Raw genomic sequence first — 19,649 nt, 5'->3', positions numbered from 1 at the left:
TTCAGAGTCTCAACCTTTTCCCTTCCAATGTCATTGGTTCCAATGTGGACAATGACCTCTTGCTGGCCCCTCTCCTCCGTGAGAACATTCTGCACCCTCTCTGAGACATCCTTGATCCTGGCACCAGGGAAACAACACACCATTCTGCTTTTTCTCTGCTGGCCACAGAAACGTCTGTCTGTACCTCTGACTACAGAATGCCCTAATACAATTGATCTCTTGGAAGCCGACGTACTCCTCGTTGCTTTAGAGCCAGTCTCAATACCAGAAACTTGGCTGTTCGTGCTACGTTCCCCTGAGAATCCATCACCCCCTACATTTTCCAAAACAGCATACCCTGTTTGAAATGGGTATATCCACAAAAAGCTCCTGCCCTAGGTGCCGACCTCTCTCACCCTTCCTGGAGTTAACCCATCTATGTGACTGTATCTGAGACTTTCCCCCCTTCCTATAACTGCCACCCGTCACATACTGTTGCTCTGCAATTCCCTCCAGAAACTTCTCCACTTCTCAGTTGTGTTTAAGCCTCTCAGGAATAGCTTTGACAAAAGTTTTAATTACTTTATACAAAAGTATGAAGGTACAAATTAATAGCAGGAGTAGACCATTTGGTCCTCCCATGCCTACTTGCATATTCTACAAGAGGTGCTGATGTTATTGTGACCTCCAAGCTATATTCTTGCTTACCTCTGATAATCATTCAGTCCCTTTTTAAGCAAGAATCTTATCTCCCTCAGCCTTAAGCATATTCAATGATCCTGCCCCTCCACTGCTGTATGGGAAAGAACCTCTCAATTCTCTGAGAGAAAAAAAAAATCCCCCTCATCTCAATCTTAAATGAGAAGCTCTAGTTTTTAAAATGTGTTCTATAATTCCAGTCTCTCCAACAACATCCTGCAGCGCCAAACATGTTTCAAGTGATGTGTACTTAATGGCTGCCCCAGATTGCACAAAAAGGTATTTGCAACAGTGATAGGTGCTTTCTGATTACAGCAAGCCAGCCAGTATACTCAGAAATTGTATCTTAGTAAAGTGATCTTTTGGTGCTGTGTTATTCTTCCGACCAGAAAACCAGGTTTCAAGTCCTACCTGCTCCAAATTTGCATTATATTATTTCTGAACAGGTTGATTAGAACTATCTAAAACTGCATTTTTCCAAACTTCTCCTTTGTATTAAAAAGTACAGACAATGGGAAATGCAAACCATTTAAAGGCGTGAGTGATTTAAAGGTTGCGTGCAATACATGTGCAGAAGTTACTAGTTTCTCACGGTCTCAAAGAAAATTATCCTTTATTACCAGAATGCTGTATTAACTCTTGTCAGTCTATTTCTGTCAACTTCTGCATATGCAGTTTTTAAATGGCACACGCCTTTAAATGGAATATATGCACATTCCCCATTGTCTGTTCGTCTAGTATCTGTTCATTCCGAGGGTGATGTTTTAATCCTCCAGGGAATGTCATTCCCATGCAAAGTGATGTTGCCACATTAACTGTTGTTGCTGGTTCATTTCCGTTGCTGGGGATCAGTGGACCTCTGGGATTGATGCTGGTTCTGTACTCCATGCCAAAGGTGAGATCACATCTTCCTGATCAGCTGCCTGCAGTGACGGAACAGCTTCTTTCGTTGCACATAGATGCATGCAGTTGTGGTGATCCATCTGGCCAGTCACTGCATACAATTGAGGTGGCAACTGCTCAACACAGATCCCAACTTGTCATGTGGGCTGACAGTTATTTTGTGGCAGTTTTATGAAAATGACATTTTGCTTTTTGTCTTTTTGCATTGATTTTGGCACTGATCCTGGCTTTGGTAGGTTTTTGTTAATAGTTTGCATGCGACATTATATCAGTCGTTGGATTGGCCTACTCTCAATTCATACATAGATGTGTGTCTCCACTCACAGATTCCTTGTACAAGTCAAATCTGGATTTGCTGAATATGATACCATTGGTGATATGCACTGCTGCCTCATTTGACTGGGATGGATAGTCTTGAATTCCTCAGACCATGATGAAGTAGCTGAATTTTCCTCTCGTTCATTGAGGTACATTGTCACTCCCTTAATGTTTGAGTTCAGTACTGACGGAAGTGTGTTTTAAGGCATTCTGTAATTTCTCCTGTAGATGGTGACATGAGTTTACCAAACTCCCAGCAGTCAGAATAGTAGTCAACAATTACAAGTTAAGCAGTTCCTATGAGAGTGAAGAAGTCTATTCTAACCTTTATTCATGGTCTGTTGAGGATGCCATGTGTCAGAAGCAACTCTTCAGCTTGTTTAGCCTGGTATTTATTCCAAGCAATGTACTGACTGATGTTGCTCTGAATGATGTTTGGCCAGTACAGACTTCTCTTGGCTTCCTCAGACTGGACTGAATTCATTGATGGCTTGTGAGGATGCAAATCAGCATCCCCTTTTCTCATTTCCTTAGACTTAATGCCTCTAAATCCCCTATTCAAAATGCTGTCTTGGGCTATGACTTCACCTCTATATGACCAATGCTATGTTGCAGCAGCTATTTCCTTAATGCTTTCATGCCCTTTTCATTCATCCTTACAGCTGCGGTACTTAAAGAGTTGCATCTTGTTGCCGTGTTTGTCTAATTGAGACACCTGCCTTTCTGGTTGAATAACTTTGCTGGATTGGTGACTTGATGACTTTCAGAGTATACTGAGCTGTTGCTTATCATTGGATCCGGAAGATTTCACACCCCGTCTCAGCATCCTCAGCTTACTTCGTAAAGAGCTGTCTCAACCGTATGTGGGAAAGATACATCTGTTTCCCTTGAATGTATGCCATGTACAGAGCAAGCTAAGTGATGCTATTTGTAGATGCTTTGGAGCTGATAAAAGTGATTTGAGGAAGATGTTTTGATGTGCTTTGAGGTTAGACTCCATTGTCACTTAGTCTCTCCCAAAAAGAAACTGTTTAAAATGCTTATAAAGAAAGACAATAGTCAGTCACTCTTTCTCTATCTGAGTCCAGTGATGTTGAGTTTACATTCAAATCCTAAATGTAACTGGCTATCCTTGCAGCATAGTGGTTGCTCTGAGTCCTGTCTTGCTGTCCTCACAAGATGATTTTATCATTGATGTTATAGCACCTCAACGCAGACCTTGGCATCATTGTTGTTTGATTCTACTGTTTGATTTCTTCGTGCCCCAATAACACTGTATTGTGAACTTGCACAGAAGTCCACACTGTGATGACAAGTAAGGTAAGAACTTTGCACAATAGTCACAAATCCATTATTTTAATATCTGTTAGCCACTACATCTCTGCTTCAGCTCTCACCTTGGCAGGATCTGACCAAACTCTTTGTTGCCATCTACATACATGACTATGTGCTTGGTTTAAGCTACGTTTGATTGTAGCTTTTTTTTTGTTTGGAGAAACACACTATATTATGAGCTGTCATGGCTTCTTCCACATCCATAGACCAACAGATCTTCCACAGTAGCTTCCACTTTAGGATGATCACAGACTATCTTGTGCTGCCTGCATCGATACTCTTCAAGGGCAGTGGAAGTACCCAATGACTTGCTGAACCACCTGTAACTCCCAAATTTTGTCAAGAATATAGTTAAAAAGCTACTGTTTTCATCCAGCTTCATGTAGCAGTATCTATTGTTTGTATCAAAGGTAATAAAGACCTTTGCCTAAGTGAGTTGTGGCCAAATTTCTTCAACAGTTTGCAATGGATTGTTGAGATCTCTTTGATGCTTTATTGCGATCCTTTGGACCGATGCACACTCTGTTATACAAGTTTTTTTTTACACTGCTACCATGCCGCTCATCCAGTCTGTAGCAGTAATCACAGTTATTTACTCCCTTCATTTTCAGCTCTTGTCTTTCAGGCTGCTCTTGAGGATATCTGGAGCTTTCTTCAGCAGATGCTAAATTAGTCTCATTTTCATGAACTTCAAGGCAATATTCACTATGAAGACAGCCAAGATTGTAAAAACATATTTGGAGCCTTCTAGGATCTGTACAGTAGTCAATGGCTTCGTCGCTTGCAAAACCCTGAAAATCTCCTCTGGCATGTTAATAGAACATAGAACATAGAACATAGAAGAATACAGCGCAGTACAGGCCCTTTGGCCCTCGATGTTGCGCCGATCCAAGCCCACCTAACCCGCTTGCAAAACCCTGAAAATCTCCTCTGGCATGTTAATGCAAGTCTCGAGCTGATAAAAGTGATTTGAGGAAGATGTTTTGATGTGCCTTGAGGTTAGACTCCATTGTCACTTAGTCTCTCACAAATAGAAATTGTTTAAAATGTTTATAAACAAAGACAATGGTCAGTCACTCTTTCTCTATCGTGCAAGCTCGAGACTTCCTTCCCCCACATTGATGTTATTTCCTCTATTTCCTCAGGATGCTCAGAAAATTCAGCATTTCCATAAAGGCGCTTCCTAAATTTGGGATGTCCATTCAAAAGTCTAATAACAACGCACTGGACCTATCAAATTTTTAAGTTTAATGTTGATCTTGCTCTTTGTGCATCTTCGCTGCTCCCATAAAAATTGTATTCATTGCTCTGTTCTATTACGCTGATGCACTTTGTATGGTACCTGCCTGTACTGCACGCCAAACAAAACTTTTCACTGTAGCTACGTACATTTGTCAATAATAGATCAAATCAAAAATCAAAAGAGGTAAGTGGATTTTGCTTAAAATTTACTATCTGGAGCTCCCAATCTTCCTTTCCATTGTTTGAACACTCTACATCATTTGTCCTGTTGCAGTGAATTTTGTTTTGTCATGAGGGGTATGGATAGAGTTAATGGTAGGTGTCTTTTCCCTAGGATGGGAGACTTCAAGACTAGGGGTTACGTTTTTAAGGTGCGAGGTGAGAGATTTTAAAAAAGACATGAGGGGCAAAGATTTTGCACGGAGGCGGTTCATGTGTGGAATAAATTTCCTGAGGAAGTGGTGGATGATGGTACAATTACAATATTTAAAAGACATGTGGATAAGTACATAAATAGGAAAGGTTTGGAGGGATATGGTCAAGGAGCAGTCAGGTGGGACTAGTTTAGTTTGGGATTATGTTCGGCATGGCCTGGTTAGACCAAAGGGTCAATTCCCTTGCTGTAAGATTCTATGACTCTAATAGCCTCAAGATTAACTTTGAAGGCTTCATATTTGGGTAATCATCTTGACTGACTCAACTGCTGTCCTACCCACTTCACTTCACATTCCAGGTACTTCTCTGAGCTGCTAACTCCATTCTTTCTTAAATAAGGAGACTTAAGCTACACAGCTTTCCAGATGTGCCCTCACCAGTATTCTATACAACTGTAGTCAAGTATCCCTACTTATATAGTGTATTTCCTTTGCATGAGCAACAATATTTTATTTGTTTTCCTAATCACTTGTTGTATCTGCATGCTATCCTTTAGTGATTCATTTACCAGAAAACCCAGGTCCCTCTGCACCTCAGTGTTCTACAATCTCTCCCTATTTAAATAGAACCATAGAATTCCTACAGTGCGGAGATAGGCCATTCAGCTCATCAAGTCTGCACTGACCCTCTGAAGAGCATGCCACCCTATCCTCATAACCCCACATTTACCATAGTTAACCTACCTAGCCTGCACATCCTTGAATATTATGAGGCATTTTGGCACGGCCAATCCGCCTAACCTTCACATCTTTGGACTGTGGGAGGAAATCCATGGAGACACGGGGAGAACATGCAAACTCCACACAGACAGTCAATGAAGGCTAGAATTGAACCCACGTCCCTGGCGCTATGGTTCAGCAGTATGCTCTAATGCTGCCTCAATGTGCTGACCATAATATAAATAATATGCTGCTTTCCTGGTTATCTTGTAAACACTTTTACACATGCTTCTCCATTTGCAAAGTTCTTACCCGCTCACTTAAACAATCTACCTACCTTTGAGTCTCTTTATTTCCTCTTCACAGCTTACTTTCCTGTCCTTTGTATCATCAGCTAACATAGAAACCTCAGAATTGGTTCTTTCAATAAAGTTATTCATATAATTTATGAGGAATTGAGGTTCCGAAATTGATCTGTGTGGATGTCACTTAGTCATATCTGTCAACCTGAAAATGAGCCATTTATGTCCACCCTCTGTTTCCTATTATTCCTGATGAAGGGCTTATGCCCGAAACAGAGATTTTCCTGCTCCTCGGATGCTGCCTGACCGCTGTGCTTATCCAGCACCACACTCTCGACTCTGTATCCTATTAGCCAATACACCTTGGCTGCACGGCTGGTTTTGATTGCAGCATGTTGGCAACAGCATGGATTCAATTCTCACATCTGCTTAGGTCACCATGAAGGACTGTCCTTCTTAATCTCTCCTTTCACCTGAGGTGTTGTGGAAGTAGTAAGAAATTGGCATACTGCTGCATGATGGGATACTTGTCCAAGGTAAAAGCTATCTTGGCTCTCAGCCTCCCGCTTTAGTGGAAAAATACTGCTGGAAATAATGACTGAGGTTGTGTAATTATAATTTGACAAATATAAGGAGTATATCATAGTCTCATTAGTGGGGCTGCTTCCTGAGCTCGTTACCTTTTCTGTCCTTGAGCAACAAGGCGATAGCTGCTTATCTTTATCTTGAATTATTGTAAACTGTGGAATATAAGCAATATTGTTTGTATCATTGTATAAGTATAGGCTGACTGTTCAGCTCGAGCGAGTGCTGTTAGACAGTGGAGACTGTCTCTGCCTCTCCGTGAATTTACAAAATATAAAGCTTCTTGAAACAAGACTCGAAGTCTCAGACTAAGTAATTTCCTCAACAAGCATGGTGACCCGCAGGTTAAACCATCACCTCTCTCTGTAGTGAGCGAGCAGCCCTATTGAGCCAATCGATCCATAATTCATACCAATATATGGCTCAATATCATACTTTATGTCAAAGCTGAGTTGTTTTGGATTGAAAAATTATAGAATACCTACAGTGTGGAAGCAGGCCATACCAACTCTCCAAAGAATAGCCCACCCCCATACACTTATATTTTCCCCATGGTTAACCCACACCACATCCTAGAGTAATTTAGCATGGCCAATTCACCTAGCCTGCACATCTTTGGACTGTGGGGGGGAGACCCACACAGACACAGGGAGAATGTGCAAACTCCACACAGGCAGTAGCCTGAGGTTGGAATTGAACCCAGGTCCCTGGTGCTGTGAAGCAGCAGTGCCAACCACTGAGCCACCATGTCAGCTGGGTTTGGTCCAGTATCCACTTTTTAACCAATGGGTTCCAATCATGCCACTGAAATTATATTTACATATTTAAATTTTGGATGTAGGTTTGCTCGCTGAGTTGTAAGATTCATTTCCAGATGTTTCGTCACCCTACTAGGTAACATCTTCAGTGGGCTTCAGGCGAAGCAATGCTGAAAATTCCTGCTTAATATTTATATGTTTGGGTTTCTTTGGGTTGGTGATGTCATTTCCTGTGATTATGTTATTTCCTGTGGTGTTTGTTACAGTCCTTGCATGGTATTTTGTAAAAGACATTAGTATTGCTCATTTTCTGTATAGGGTCTTTCAAGTTCATTAGCTGCTGTTTTAGTGTGTTGGTGGGTTTGTGGGTTACCATGATATAGGGGAGAGTGGCTAAGGTTTCTGGACGTGTTTTGACTGCTTGTTTAGGTTTGTTGTTGAGAAATCGGCAGACTGTGTTCATTGTGTACCCATTCTTTTTGAATACATGGTATTTGGTGAGAATGGGTACCCAATGAACACCGTCCACCGATTTCTCAGCAACAAACCCAAACAAGCAGACAAAACACGTCCAAAAACCCTAGCCACTCTCCCCTACATAAAAGACATCTCAGAAATGACTGTCAGACTACTCAGACCCCTTGGCATCATGGTAGCCCACAAACCCATCAACACACTAAAACAGCAGCTAATGAACTTGAAAGACCCTCTATACAAACAACCAGCAAAACTAATGTCATTTACAAAATACCATGTAAGAACTGTAACAAACACTACATTGGACAAACTGACAGAAAACTAGCCACCAGGATACATGAACACCAACTAGCCACAAAAAAATGACCCTCTCTCACTAGTATCCTCACATATAGGTAAGGAAGGACACCACTTTGACTGGGACTACACATCCATCCTAGGACAAGCCAAACAAAGACATGTACGAGAATTCCTAGAAGCGTGGCATTCCAACCGGAACTCTATCAATAAACACATCGAGTTAGACCCCATTTACCACCCCCTGAGAAAAGGAACAGAAAGGGACTTCACCACAGGAAATAACATCACCACAGGAAATGACATCACCAACCCAAAGAAACCCAAACATATAAATAGAAAACAGGAATTTTCAGCATTGCTTTGCCAGAGGCCCTCTGAAGATGTTACCTAGTAGGGTAATGAAACATCTGGAAATGAACCTTGCAGCTCAGTGAGCAAACCTACATCCAAAACCTCAACCTGAGTTACAAATCTTCTCAAAATTCGCTAACATATTTAAATAAGGAGCCTTCACCAATAAGGTGTTTACTCATAATTTAAAATGAGGTCAGAAGCTGATGTACTTTAGGAGCAAATTACTGTAGATGCGGGAATCTGTGCTGAAAACCGCAAATGCTGGAGATCACAGTGGGTCAGACAGCACCCATGGAGAGAGAGCAAGGTAATGTTTCGGGTCTAGACTCGAGCTCTCTCTCTGTCTGGATGCTGTCCGACTCACTGAGATCTCCAGCTGCTGTACCTTATCTACTCTTGTACCCCTCCCCCTTCCGTCTCTCTCCTTCTCGATCCTCCCAGTTTCTATGTCTAGCTCCTTAGTTGCTATGTGACATACCTCCCAAGCTGAACAGGCAGTTTGCCTGCCGGACGCACAAAGCCACCACAATCAAAACCAAGACTGAAGAGGAAGTCTGTAAGCCTCCAGTGAATATTGATTTCAACTGTAAGAGAGATAAAACAGATACAGAAAGTCCTGTGTCTCCTCCACATCCGTTTGACTTGTAAGAGTCAACGGTGTTAACAAAAAATAACAGACTTGTTTCCTTTTAACCTGGAGGTATAACAGCATAATCTGTAAACCCACTGTCTCAGCAAAATGCTAGGTTCTCACTGACTTCGGTTTTTGCAGGAATAAGATTGAAGGTTCAGGGAAATCTGCACATACCTTTGATTTAAAAGCTGAATGATAATTTGTCCATTAAATGATGCAACACATGGGTCATTATAAAAGCTTATCATCTGACCTCTGATGAGCAATACAAGGGGATCTCCACTAATCTGTGTGGTCATGTGATAACCTTCAACCTTGAGGAAACCCTTTGTTTAAAAATGCCCCAACTGACAGGTTTTACACCCTGATGGAAGAATACTTTGGCTAGAATAAATCTGTTGGACAGCAGGTTTATACACTACAGCACCTCGGGATGTGGGGGAAGGGTAACAAAGATAGAGGAAGTTAAAAATCACACAACACCAGGTTATAGTCCAACCTGGTGTTGTGAGATTTTTAACTTTGTCAACCCCAGTCCAACACCAGCACCTCCACATCAAATATAGAGGCGATTGTTAATCTCAGTGTCGAATCCTGAAAGCTGTAAGGTACCCAGGCAGAAGATGAGGCTGGGTCCTGTCCTGTATGGGAGACAAAAGCAGAAATTGCTAGAAAAGCTCAGCAGGTCTGGCTGCGTCTGTGGAGAGAAATCAGAGCTGACATTTCAGGTTGAATAACCCTTCCTCAGAATGGAGGAGGTAAGGGGTTTACCCCTCCACAGCCAACCTATTTTCAACCACACCTCGTATTTATCTCCTCTCAGCTTTCATCAATAATCTCATTGCCTCCATCCTGACAAATGTGACAGCATTTCAAAATAGCAAGAACCACCCTCTTCATCCCATGCACCAAGCGCCAAATTCCAGTTGCTAGTGGCTAAATACTACAAAGAAAGTCTTACTTGCATTTTGTTAATTTATTTGCAGCTAGGTAATTCGATTTACGATCGGCAACTTTAGTTAAGTCATGATTTGGAGACACCAGTATTGGACTGGGGTATACAAAGTTAAAAATCACACAACACCAGGTTATAGTCCAGAATATTCTCCACAGCCACCTGATAAAAGAGCAGCGCTCCGAAAGCTAGTGCTTCCAAATAAATCTGTTGGACTATAACCAGGTGTTGTGCGATTGAGTTAAGTGGCTATTCTAGCCAAGGTGTGGAGGTGCCAGTGTTGGACTGGGGTGGACAAAGTTAAAAATCACACAACACTAGGTTGGATTATAACCTGTTGTTGTGTAATTTTTAACTTCCTCAATCTTTGTTATCCTCCCCCCACACCGCGAGGTGCTGTCTTGTATCTGAGTGAAGCCCTCCATTAGGGGGAGCTGGAGCCTTAAGCCTTGGCAAAGTGGAAGCTGTCTCTGGTAAGTTTTTAATGACTGTACTGCAATGGATCCTTGATCTGAATTTCTATGTCAAATCCAATAACATTCATTGTAAAGTCCAGGATATAAAATGGGAAATGTACCAGATTTGTCATTGTAACTTGACATACTCAAAACTTTGAAAACCATTTCAAATCAACTGATCATAAATGAATCCCCCAGAGGAATAATAAAAATATTTGGAGTTGCAAGTCTGGAATTTGGCCTTGGTTCACATGATCACACCCACAAAAGTGGACCTCAACCTGGTTATGAGCCAAGAGTAGACTCGTAATGTTGCAACATCTGTAAGTCTGCTAGTGTAACAAATGAATAGGACAGTGAGATGGTATGTCCTTGTGTTGTTTAAAACCTTTCGCAGACAGAGAGAAGAGATAATGAATAAGGCAGAGACAAATGCTCAAGCTGTAATATGAAGTTCCCATAAATGCTGCAGTGTGCTTCTAACTCAGCGATATTCAACATCCCCCTCCTGCCTTATCTTATTTGATGATGAATCCCTTGTTTAAGCCTGGACTTGACTGTTCCCACACACCACTGGCTAGGGTCCCATTTTCCATCTCTCTATACTTGAGGTCATCCGATATTCTGTTACTCATGAATCACTTCACACTAATTCCCATTCTACTGTAACTCCTGTACCCTCTGAATTGCATTGTCTGTCAGCATTGATTTTAAAAACCCATGATCTTGTTTTCACATCCTTCCATGGTCTCATCCTCCCAATCTCTCCATTATCCTCCAATCTCTCAATCCCTTCAGATGTCTGCACTCCTGTAGTTCTAGACTATTGTATGTGGCTATGTCTTCAGCTGCCTGTCTCCTAAACTCTGGAACACCTAATGTACAGAAGGAGATGATCAAAACAGAGACTGGCCAATAATATAAAGGAGGATAGTAAAAGTTTTTTTAGGTATGTGAAAGGCAAAAAAATGGTTAAAACTAAAATTGGGCCCTTGAAGACAGAAACAGGGGAATATATTACGGGGAACAAAGAAATGGCAGAAGAATTGAATAGGTACTTCAGATCTGTGTTCACTGGGGAATACACAAGCAATCTCCCTGAGGTAACAATGGCTGAAGGACCTGAATTTAAGGGAATTTATATTTGCCAGGAATTGGTGTTGGAGAGACTGTTAGGTCTGAAGGTTGATAAGTCTACATGATGGTCTACATCCCAGGGTACTGAAGGAGGTGGCTCGAGAAATCGTGGATGCGTTGGTAATTATTTTCCAGAGTTCGATAGATTCGGGATCAGTTCCTGCGGATTGGAGGGTGGTTAAAGTTGTACCATTTTTTAAGAAAGGTGGGAGAGAGAAAGCAGGAAATGATAGACCAGTTAGTCTGACCTCAGTGGTGGGAAAGATGCTGGAGTCTATTATAAAGGATGAAATTATGACACATCTGGTTAGTAGTAACAGGATAGGTCAGAGTCAGCATGGATTTATGAAAGGGAAATCATGCTTGACTAAGCTTCTGGAATCTTTTGAGGATGTAACTCTGAAGATGGACGAGGGAGATCCAGTAGATGTAGTGTACCTGGACTTTCAGAAAGATTTTGATAAAGTCCCACATAGGAGGTTAGTGAGCAAAATTAGGGCGCATGGTATTGGGGGCAAAGTACTGACTTGGATTGAAATCCCTTGTACCTACTCCCTGTATCCCTTGTTTCTGGAGAGAGATGAAAATTCAATTTATTTCCACCTTAAATGTATGTTAGTCCCTTGATACATGTAACAGAGAATTTAATATAATCAGATCCTGCTATTAAACATGACAGGACCTCTGGGGGACCTTTTCTTGCCAAGTTTCTCAGACATTAAATCATTACACCAAATTTCTCCAAATTTGAGGAAAGACATTCTGTCTATTGAGGGAGTGCAGCGTAGGTTCACGAGGTCAATTCCTGGAATGGCGGGATTACCTTATGCTGAAAGACTGGAGCGACTGGGCTTGTGTACCCTTGAGTTTAGAAGACTGAGAGGGGATCTGGTTGAGACATATAAGATGATCAAAGGATTGGACACTCTGGCGGCTGGCAACATGTTTCCGCTGCGGGGTGAGTGCCGAAACAGAGGACACAGCTTAAAAATACGGGGTAGACCATTTAGGACAGAGATGAGGAGAAACGTCTTCACCCAAAGAGTGGTGGCTGTGTGGAATGCTCTTCCCCAGAGGGCAGTGGAGGCCCAGTCTCTGGATTCATTTAAGAAAGAGTTGGATAGAGCTCTCAAGGATAGTGGAATCAAGGGTTATGGAGATAAGGCAGGAACAGGATGCTGATTAAGGATGATCAGCCGTGATCATATTGAATGGTGGTGCAGGCTCGAAGGGCAGAATGGCCTACTCCTGCACCTATTGTCTATTGTCTATTGAGACAATTAGTGAATGGATTTGACAGGAGAGGTTGTTTCCTTTATGGAGATGGGGGGCTGTGGGCATACCCTTAAGATGAGGGGTTGATCCATTCAAACTGAGATGAGGAGAAATGGCTTCATTCAAAGGGTTGTGAAACTTTAGAATTCTGTACACCAGTGGGTTGTGAATGCTCTACAAGAACATAAGAACTAGGAAACAGGAGTAGGCCATCTGGCCCATCGAGCCTGCTCCGCCATTCAATAGATCATGGCTGATCTTTATCATGGACTCAGCTCCACTTACCACCCGCTCACCATAACCCTTAATTCCTTTACTGTTCAAAAATCTATCTATTTTTGCCTTAAAAGCATTTGATGAGGCAGCTTCAGCTGCTTCCCTGGGCAGGGTATTCCACAGATTCACAACCCTTTGGGTGAAGAAGTTCCTCCTCAACTCAGTCCGAAATCTGCTCCCTTTTATTTTGAGGCTATGCCCCCTCGTTCTACTTTCACCCGCCAGTGGAACTAACGTCCCTGCATCTATCCTATCTGTTCCCTTCATAACTTTATGTTTCTATAAAATACCTCTTCATTTCTCTAAATTCCAGCGAGTATAGTCCCAGTCCACTCAATCTCCCCCCCCCTAAAACAACCTTCTTAATTTTGAAATGAACCGAGCCAACCTCCTCTGCACCCAGTGCCAGTACATCTTTTCCATTGTTGGCCAGATTTAAGGACAGATTCTCGATAGAAGGAGGATCAGGTAGGAAAGTAGAGTTGAAGTCCAAAATAGGCCACAATCATATTGAACAAAACTAGCTTTTAGGGTTTATTCCTAGTGCTATTTTCTTGTGTTTTTGTTCATCTCTTGTGTTTTATACGTCACTTTCCTCCTTTAAGACACTCCTTAAACCTATCTTTTCCGTAAAGTCTTTGTTCACCTGACCTAATACCTCCTACATGGCTTAGTGTCGCATTTAGTTTTATAATGTTCATGTGAAGGGCTTTGGTCTGTTTTCGTAATTAAAGGCACTATACAAATATAAATTTGTAGTAAACCATCCTTCCTGTCCTCCATCAAAAAGCTCCTCAAGATCTGTTAGTTTGTTTTTTTTAAATGTAGGATTATAATACAAAACATTTTCTAAGTTATAATTAGCAAGGATTAGAAACTTTGTATATGAGGTGTAGTTCTATGTTAGAGTATAATTTCGATCATGAAGGCTGATTTGCAATTAATTCTAAACATAACTTGGTGTTTTGGCAGGGAATGAAGTTTAACTGGTTTTTGATGTGAGAAAACCTGTTTCTATTTATTTCTTTTGTGAGTGCAAGTTCCCAAAGCTGCCCAGCAGCCTCCTCATTTGCTGAGGTGATTAGACCCCCATTTGGTCTGTGGAGGGGCATATGCAGTATTGTTTGTGTCTTTCCACAAGTCCTAGATGTGGGTATGTTTGCCGAGCTGGGAAGTTCATTTGCAGATGTTCCGTCCCCTGTTTAGGTGACATCTTCAGAGCTTTGAAGCCTCCTGTGAAGTGTTGCTGTACAGTGTCTTCTTGTATTTATTTTGTTCCCTTCCTGCTGCTTCCAGTTGCTGGTTCTGGTTGTTTGGTGTAGTGGCCAGTATACTGGGTCGAGGTCAATGTGCTTGTTGATGGAGTCCGTGGCTAAGTGACATGCTTCTAGGAATTCTCTGGCTGACCAGTGTCTATCTTGTCCTATGATCGTTGTGTGTCCCAGTCAAATTTGTGGTCCTTGTCATCTTTGTGTATGGCGACTAGGGACAGCTGGTCTCCACAAGTCCATAAAGTGGTTTGTTCTGAGGCCCCAAAGCTGGAGGCTATCAGAGCAGGAACCCTGTCCTGTCCTGAATAAAAACCAAATGAACTGTAAATCAGAAACAAAAACAGAAATTGCTGGAAAATCTCAGCAGGTCTGACAGCATCTGTGGAGAGAAGTCAGAGTTAAAGTTTCGGGTCCGAAACTCTTATTTCTCCCCACAGTTGCTGCCAGACCAGTTGAGTGTCTCCTGCAATTTCTGTTTTTGTTTCTATCCCAGCCAGAATCTGTTCAGCAAGGAGCACCCTCTCTTGGGGTGGTTCAAAACCTGCCAATCGACCAACTGGGCTTGTCACAAGGAACTTGTTAGCATCTTGATTAATTGATTGATTGATTGGACGATTTATTGTCACTTGCATTTTATACACGAAAAATACAGTGAAAAGCTTCAACTGTCGCCACAATCTGATGCCATTTTGAGTCGTGTAAGAATAAAAAGAGTAAGAAATTCTAACTGAAAGTGTTCGGCTGCCTCCACCATGAGTCCTGAGCCGAGTCATCCTCCACACCTGCACCGCTACCCGACCTCCTCCTCCTGCACTAGATTCACCAACATATGAGTCCCCCTTCTTTAGGTGCCATATCTTCGCTACCGGGCTCACCTCACCAATGCCACTGAGTTGCATGGTGATCCCACACTCACTCCACCACCAGAAGTTGCCAGCTCTGCTGCAACTGCCACTGCCTTGCCAGTTTTAGGAATCCCTACTCTGGGCCTACTGCGACCAAGACTCCTGGCCTCGCCAGTGCTAGGGGTCCCTATTCTGGGCCTACTGCAACCAAGACTCCTGGCCTGGCCAGTGCCAGGGGTCCCTGCTCTGGGCCTATTGTGACCAGGACTCCTGGCCTCCCCAGTGTCGGGAGTCCCTGGTCTGGGCCGACTATGACCAGGACTCCCGGCCTCGCCACTGCCTGGAGTCCCTGGTCTGGGCCTACTGCGACCAAGACCCCTGGTCTCTCCAGTGCCAGGGGTGCCTGCTTTGGGCCTACTGCAACCGAGAGTTTGGGCCTCACCAGTGCCGGGAGTCCCAGGTCTGGGCCTACTGTGACCAGGACTCCCGGCCTTGCCAAAGCTGGGAATCCCTAGTCTGGGCTTACTGCTAGGACACCTGGCCTCCCCAGGGCCCGGAGTCCCTGGTCTGGGCTTACTGAGACCAGGAATCCTGGCTTCTCCAGTGCCGGGAGTCCCTGGTCTGGGCCTACTGCGACCAGGACTTTGGCCTCACCAGTCCCAGGAGTCCCTGCTTTGGGCTTACTGCGACCAGGAATCCTGGACTCTGCTGCCAGGCCACCTCCACGCCAATAGTCCCTTGTCAATGCCGCCATCTTGAAGATTCCGCTGTCTCCAATCGCTGGAGGAGCTTTACTGATGTTGGCACCAGCCCCCAAACACAGGAAGACATCCTTGCTGCTGCCTCCACCACCTCCAATCGCAGAGAGATGCTGCGTCCACTGCTGCCATCACCCCGCACACGGCCCACTCTCGCTACTGCTAACCCGCCAAAACAAATGAAGAAAAAGGAGCAGAAGAAAAAAGATAGAAAAAAGAGAGAAAGCAGGTAGAAGTTGATGAACCCCAAGCAAGCATCTTGCTAATCTGCTGCCATTCCTTCTCCAAAAGGAATATCTTCTGATGGATCTTGCTCCCCCAGGTGAAAGACAAACCAGTATTAATTGAGACACTGGTCCTTCATTTTCAAGTACATATGACAAGCAAAACCAATGTGAATCATTTGCCAGTTTTACTTAGTTCTCCTTCTTGGCAATAAGATTACTCCAGACAGACTACCCAGTGGGTAGTAACTGGATTGAATAGATCATCACGGAGCAGGAAAACAAGGTGAAGCACCGATGGCTTAAATCAGCCCATGGGTTTCCATCCGTCGGTGGGCATGTAGGGAAGTGATGCTTATGAGGAAAGGAAGCCAGAGGAGCCTTGAGAGGAAGGTTCTAGTTTTATTGCATGTTGTTGCATTCACCTGATGGTCTCCAAAATTCTGGATCATGATCTTTGCTGGATGGGTGTACAAGAGTCAGTCAAGAGGGCAAGGGCTGAGGTCCATAACAATGTGGCGATAGCACCCAAAATAGGTCCAACAAGTTTGGCTAGTAAACAAAAAAATAGTAAGTGCTGGAGAAACTAAGCAGATCTGGCAGCTTCTTCAGAGAGAAACAGAATTAACATTTTGAATTGTTAGCTGTTCCAAACAGTCTGAAGAAGAGTCATATTGGATTCAAAATGTCAACTCTCTCTACAGATGCTGCTGGACCTGCTAAGTTTCTCTAGCACTTTCTGTCTTTATTTCAAATTTCCAACATCTGCAGCACTTGGTGTTTGAGTACTAGATTGTTTCTAGTTTTGACTTTCACTGCTTTGTTCTTTAGTTGTTCCCACAACAATAAGGGCCTCTCTAAAGTCAATTCCCAACTGTGTCGTGTTGGGCTCATGATTTCGTCACTGACCATCAACATAAGAGAGGTAACTTTGTAAAGAAACTGAAGGGTGCAGTTTGGATGTACAATGTGTGTTATCAAGACAGTCGAACCAGTGAGATGGCATTGTTGCTAATTGGAAAGTGATAAGGTTTGCACTGAGACCTGTAACAGTCTATTGGCCAATCCTCTGTCTCTGATGTGAAGGAATGTTTTGAAACTGCCATGATCCAGGTCAGAGGCAGTCCAGGCAGCTGTAGGAGCAGGCCAGTGTGCCTCAAGAAAAGCCGTGATATAGAATTGTAGATTCTTACAACTCAAGAGGAGACTTTTCACTTCAATGTACCTCTGCTAGCTCGAAGGGCTTATGCCTGAAACGTCGATTCTCCTGTTCCTTGGATGCTGCCTGACCTGCTGCGCTTTTCCAGCAACACATTTTCAGCTATGTCAACCTGAACCAATTAGTTGCACTGCTCTACTTTTTCCACATAGCTCTGCCTTCTTTCTGTTTGAAATGATACTGTCTGTGTGTGTTTGTGTGGGAGTATACTTCAGATTCATGATCATGGAAGGAAGATTTGCCTTCTCAGCTGGAGGTTTGTGACTAGTGCTGTTCTGCAGGGATCTGTACTGGGACCTCTGCTGTTAGCGATATAGGTAGTTCTCCTACAACATGGTAGTTGTGTTCCCGTGCAACTCCCTGTGTTATAGAAAATCATACAATCGAAAATAATGGGGACCAAGAGATAAACAGGGTTTGGGTGAACCACCAAAAATATGAGTAAAATTCAAAACAAAAATAGTAGTTAGCCTACTAACAGGGTGGCACAGTAGCTCAGTGGTTAGCACTTCTGCCTCACAGCATCAGGGACCTGAATTTGATTCCCGCCTCGGGCAACTCTCTGTGTGGAGTTTGCACGTTCTCCCCGTGTCTGCGTGGGTTTCCTCCGGGTGCTCCGGTTTCCTCCCACAGTCCAAAGATGTGCAGGTCAGGTGAATTGGCCACGTTAAATTGCTCATACTGTTGGGTGCATTAGTCAGGGGTAAATGCAGGGTGTGGGTGGCTTACTGTGTGGAGGGTTGGTGTGGATTTGTTGGGCCGAAGGGCCTGTTTCCATACTGTAGGGAATCTAATCTAACACAAACGATGCATGGTCTAAGTAAATTATATTCTAATGAAATAGTAGAGTAAATTTAACCCTAAAATCACTGACTACAGCACTGTACTTTTCACAAAGCTCTTCACCAGAAAGCACGCAAGCCGACTGACCATGTGATGTCGACACTGAAGTCTAGTCCTCCACGCACCGCGACACCTAGTGCTGGGGATGGGAGTCGCGTAACAGGTTTTATAAAGCGGAATTTATTTTAAAAAGTCCGCAATTCACGAATTACGTTACAGCCAAATTGCCTTTAGGAAATGCGCTTTATTGGAGAACTACGTGTACATATAAATGACTTAGATGAAAATGTAGATGAGTGCGTTAGTAACTTTGTAGACGATACAAAGATCGGTGGAGTTGTGTAGATAGTGTGGAAGGTTGTCAAAGGTTATAGCGGGATACAGATCAGATGCAGATCTGAGCAGAGAAATGGCATATGGAGTTTAGAGCATTGAACAGTGCAGCCCAGTACAGACCCTTCAGTTCTCGATGTTATGTCAACCTTTTATCCTTCTCTAAGATCAAACTAACCTACATATCCTTCAATTTACTATCATCCATGTGCCTATCCAAGAGTCGTTTAAATGTCCCTAATGTATCTGACACTACTATCACTGCTGGCAGTGTATTCCATGCAACCACCACTCTCTGTGTAAAGAAACTATCTCTGACAACTCCCCTTAGGCCTTCTCCAATCACTTTAAAATTATGCCCCCTTGTGTAAGCCATTTCCGCCCCTGGAATAAGTCTCTGGCTATCCACTCTGTCCATGCCTCTCATTATCTTGAACACCTCTATCAAGTCACCTCTCATCCTTCTTCGCTCCAATCCGAAAAGCCTTCCCTCACCCTTTCTTCATAAGACATGCCCTCATTCCAGGCAGCCTCCCGGTAAATCTCCTCTGCACCCTCTCTAAAGTTTCCACATCCTTTCTATAATGGGGCCACCAGAACTGAACACAATATTCCAAGTGTGGTGTAATCAGTGCTGTTTGGAGCTCTGAGCATAACCCCCTGCTAAAGAAAGCCAATACACCATACTCCATAATAACCCAATCAACCTGGGTGGCAACTTTGAGGAATCTATGGATGTGGACCCCAAGATCCCTCTGTTCCTCCACACCGCCAAGAGTCCTGCCTTTAATCCTGCAATCTGCATTCAAATTCGACCTTCCAAAATTAATCACTTCTCGCTTTTCCAGACTGAACTCTATCTGCCAATTCTCAGCCCATCTCTGCATCCTGTCAATGTCTCGTTGCAACCTACAACAGCCCTTCACACTATCCAAAACTCCACTAACCTTCATGTCATTGGCAAACTTAATAATCCAGCCTTCCACTTCCTCATCCAAGACATTTTTAAAAATCACAAACAGCAGAGATCTCAGAACTGATCCCTGTGGAACACCACTGGTCACTGAGCTCCAGG

At 43.2% G+C, this 19,649-nt stretch overlaps 1 protein-coding gene across 1 annotated transcript in view; it reads left to right on the top strand.

Moving 5' to 3' along the window:
* Window positions 1-15,458, top strand: part of LOC122542442 (flocculation protein FLO11-like) — a 33,587-nt gene extending 18,129 nt beyond the window's left edge. Inside the window, exon 6 of the mRNA XM_043680133.1 lies at window positions 15,201-15,458. Coding sequence (XP_043536068.1) covers window positions 15,201-15,458 — 258 coding nt within the window. The remainder of the gene's footprint in view (window positions 1-15,200) is intronic.
* The last annotated feature ends 4,191 nt before the right edge of the window (window positions 15,459-19,649 follow it).

This window comes from Chiloscyllium plagiosum, chromosome 40, assembly GCF_004010195.1.
Source record: "Chiloscyllium plagiosum isolate BGI_BamShark_2017 chromosome 40, ASM401019v2, whole genome shotgun sequence".
NCBI classification, from domain to species: Eukaryota; Metazoa; Chordata; class Chondrichthyes; order Orectolobiformes; family Hemiscylliidae; genus Chiloscyllium; species Chiloscyllium plagiosum.
This window is presented reverse-complemented; position numbering and strand designations above follow the sequence as displayed.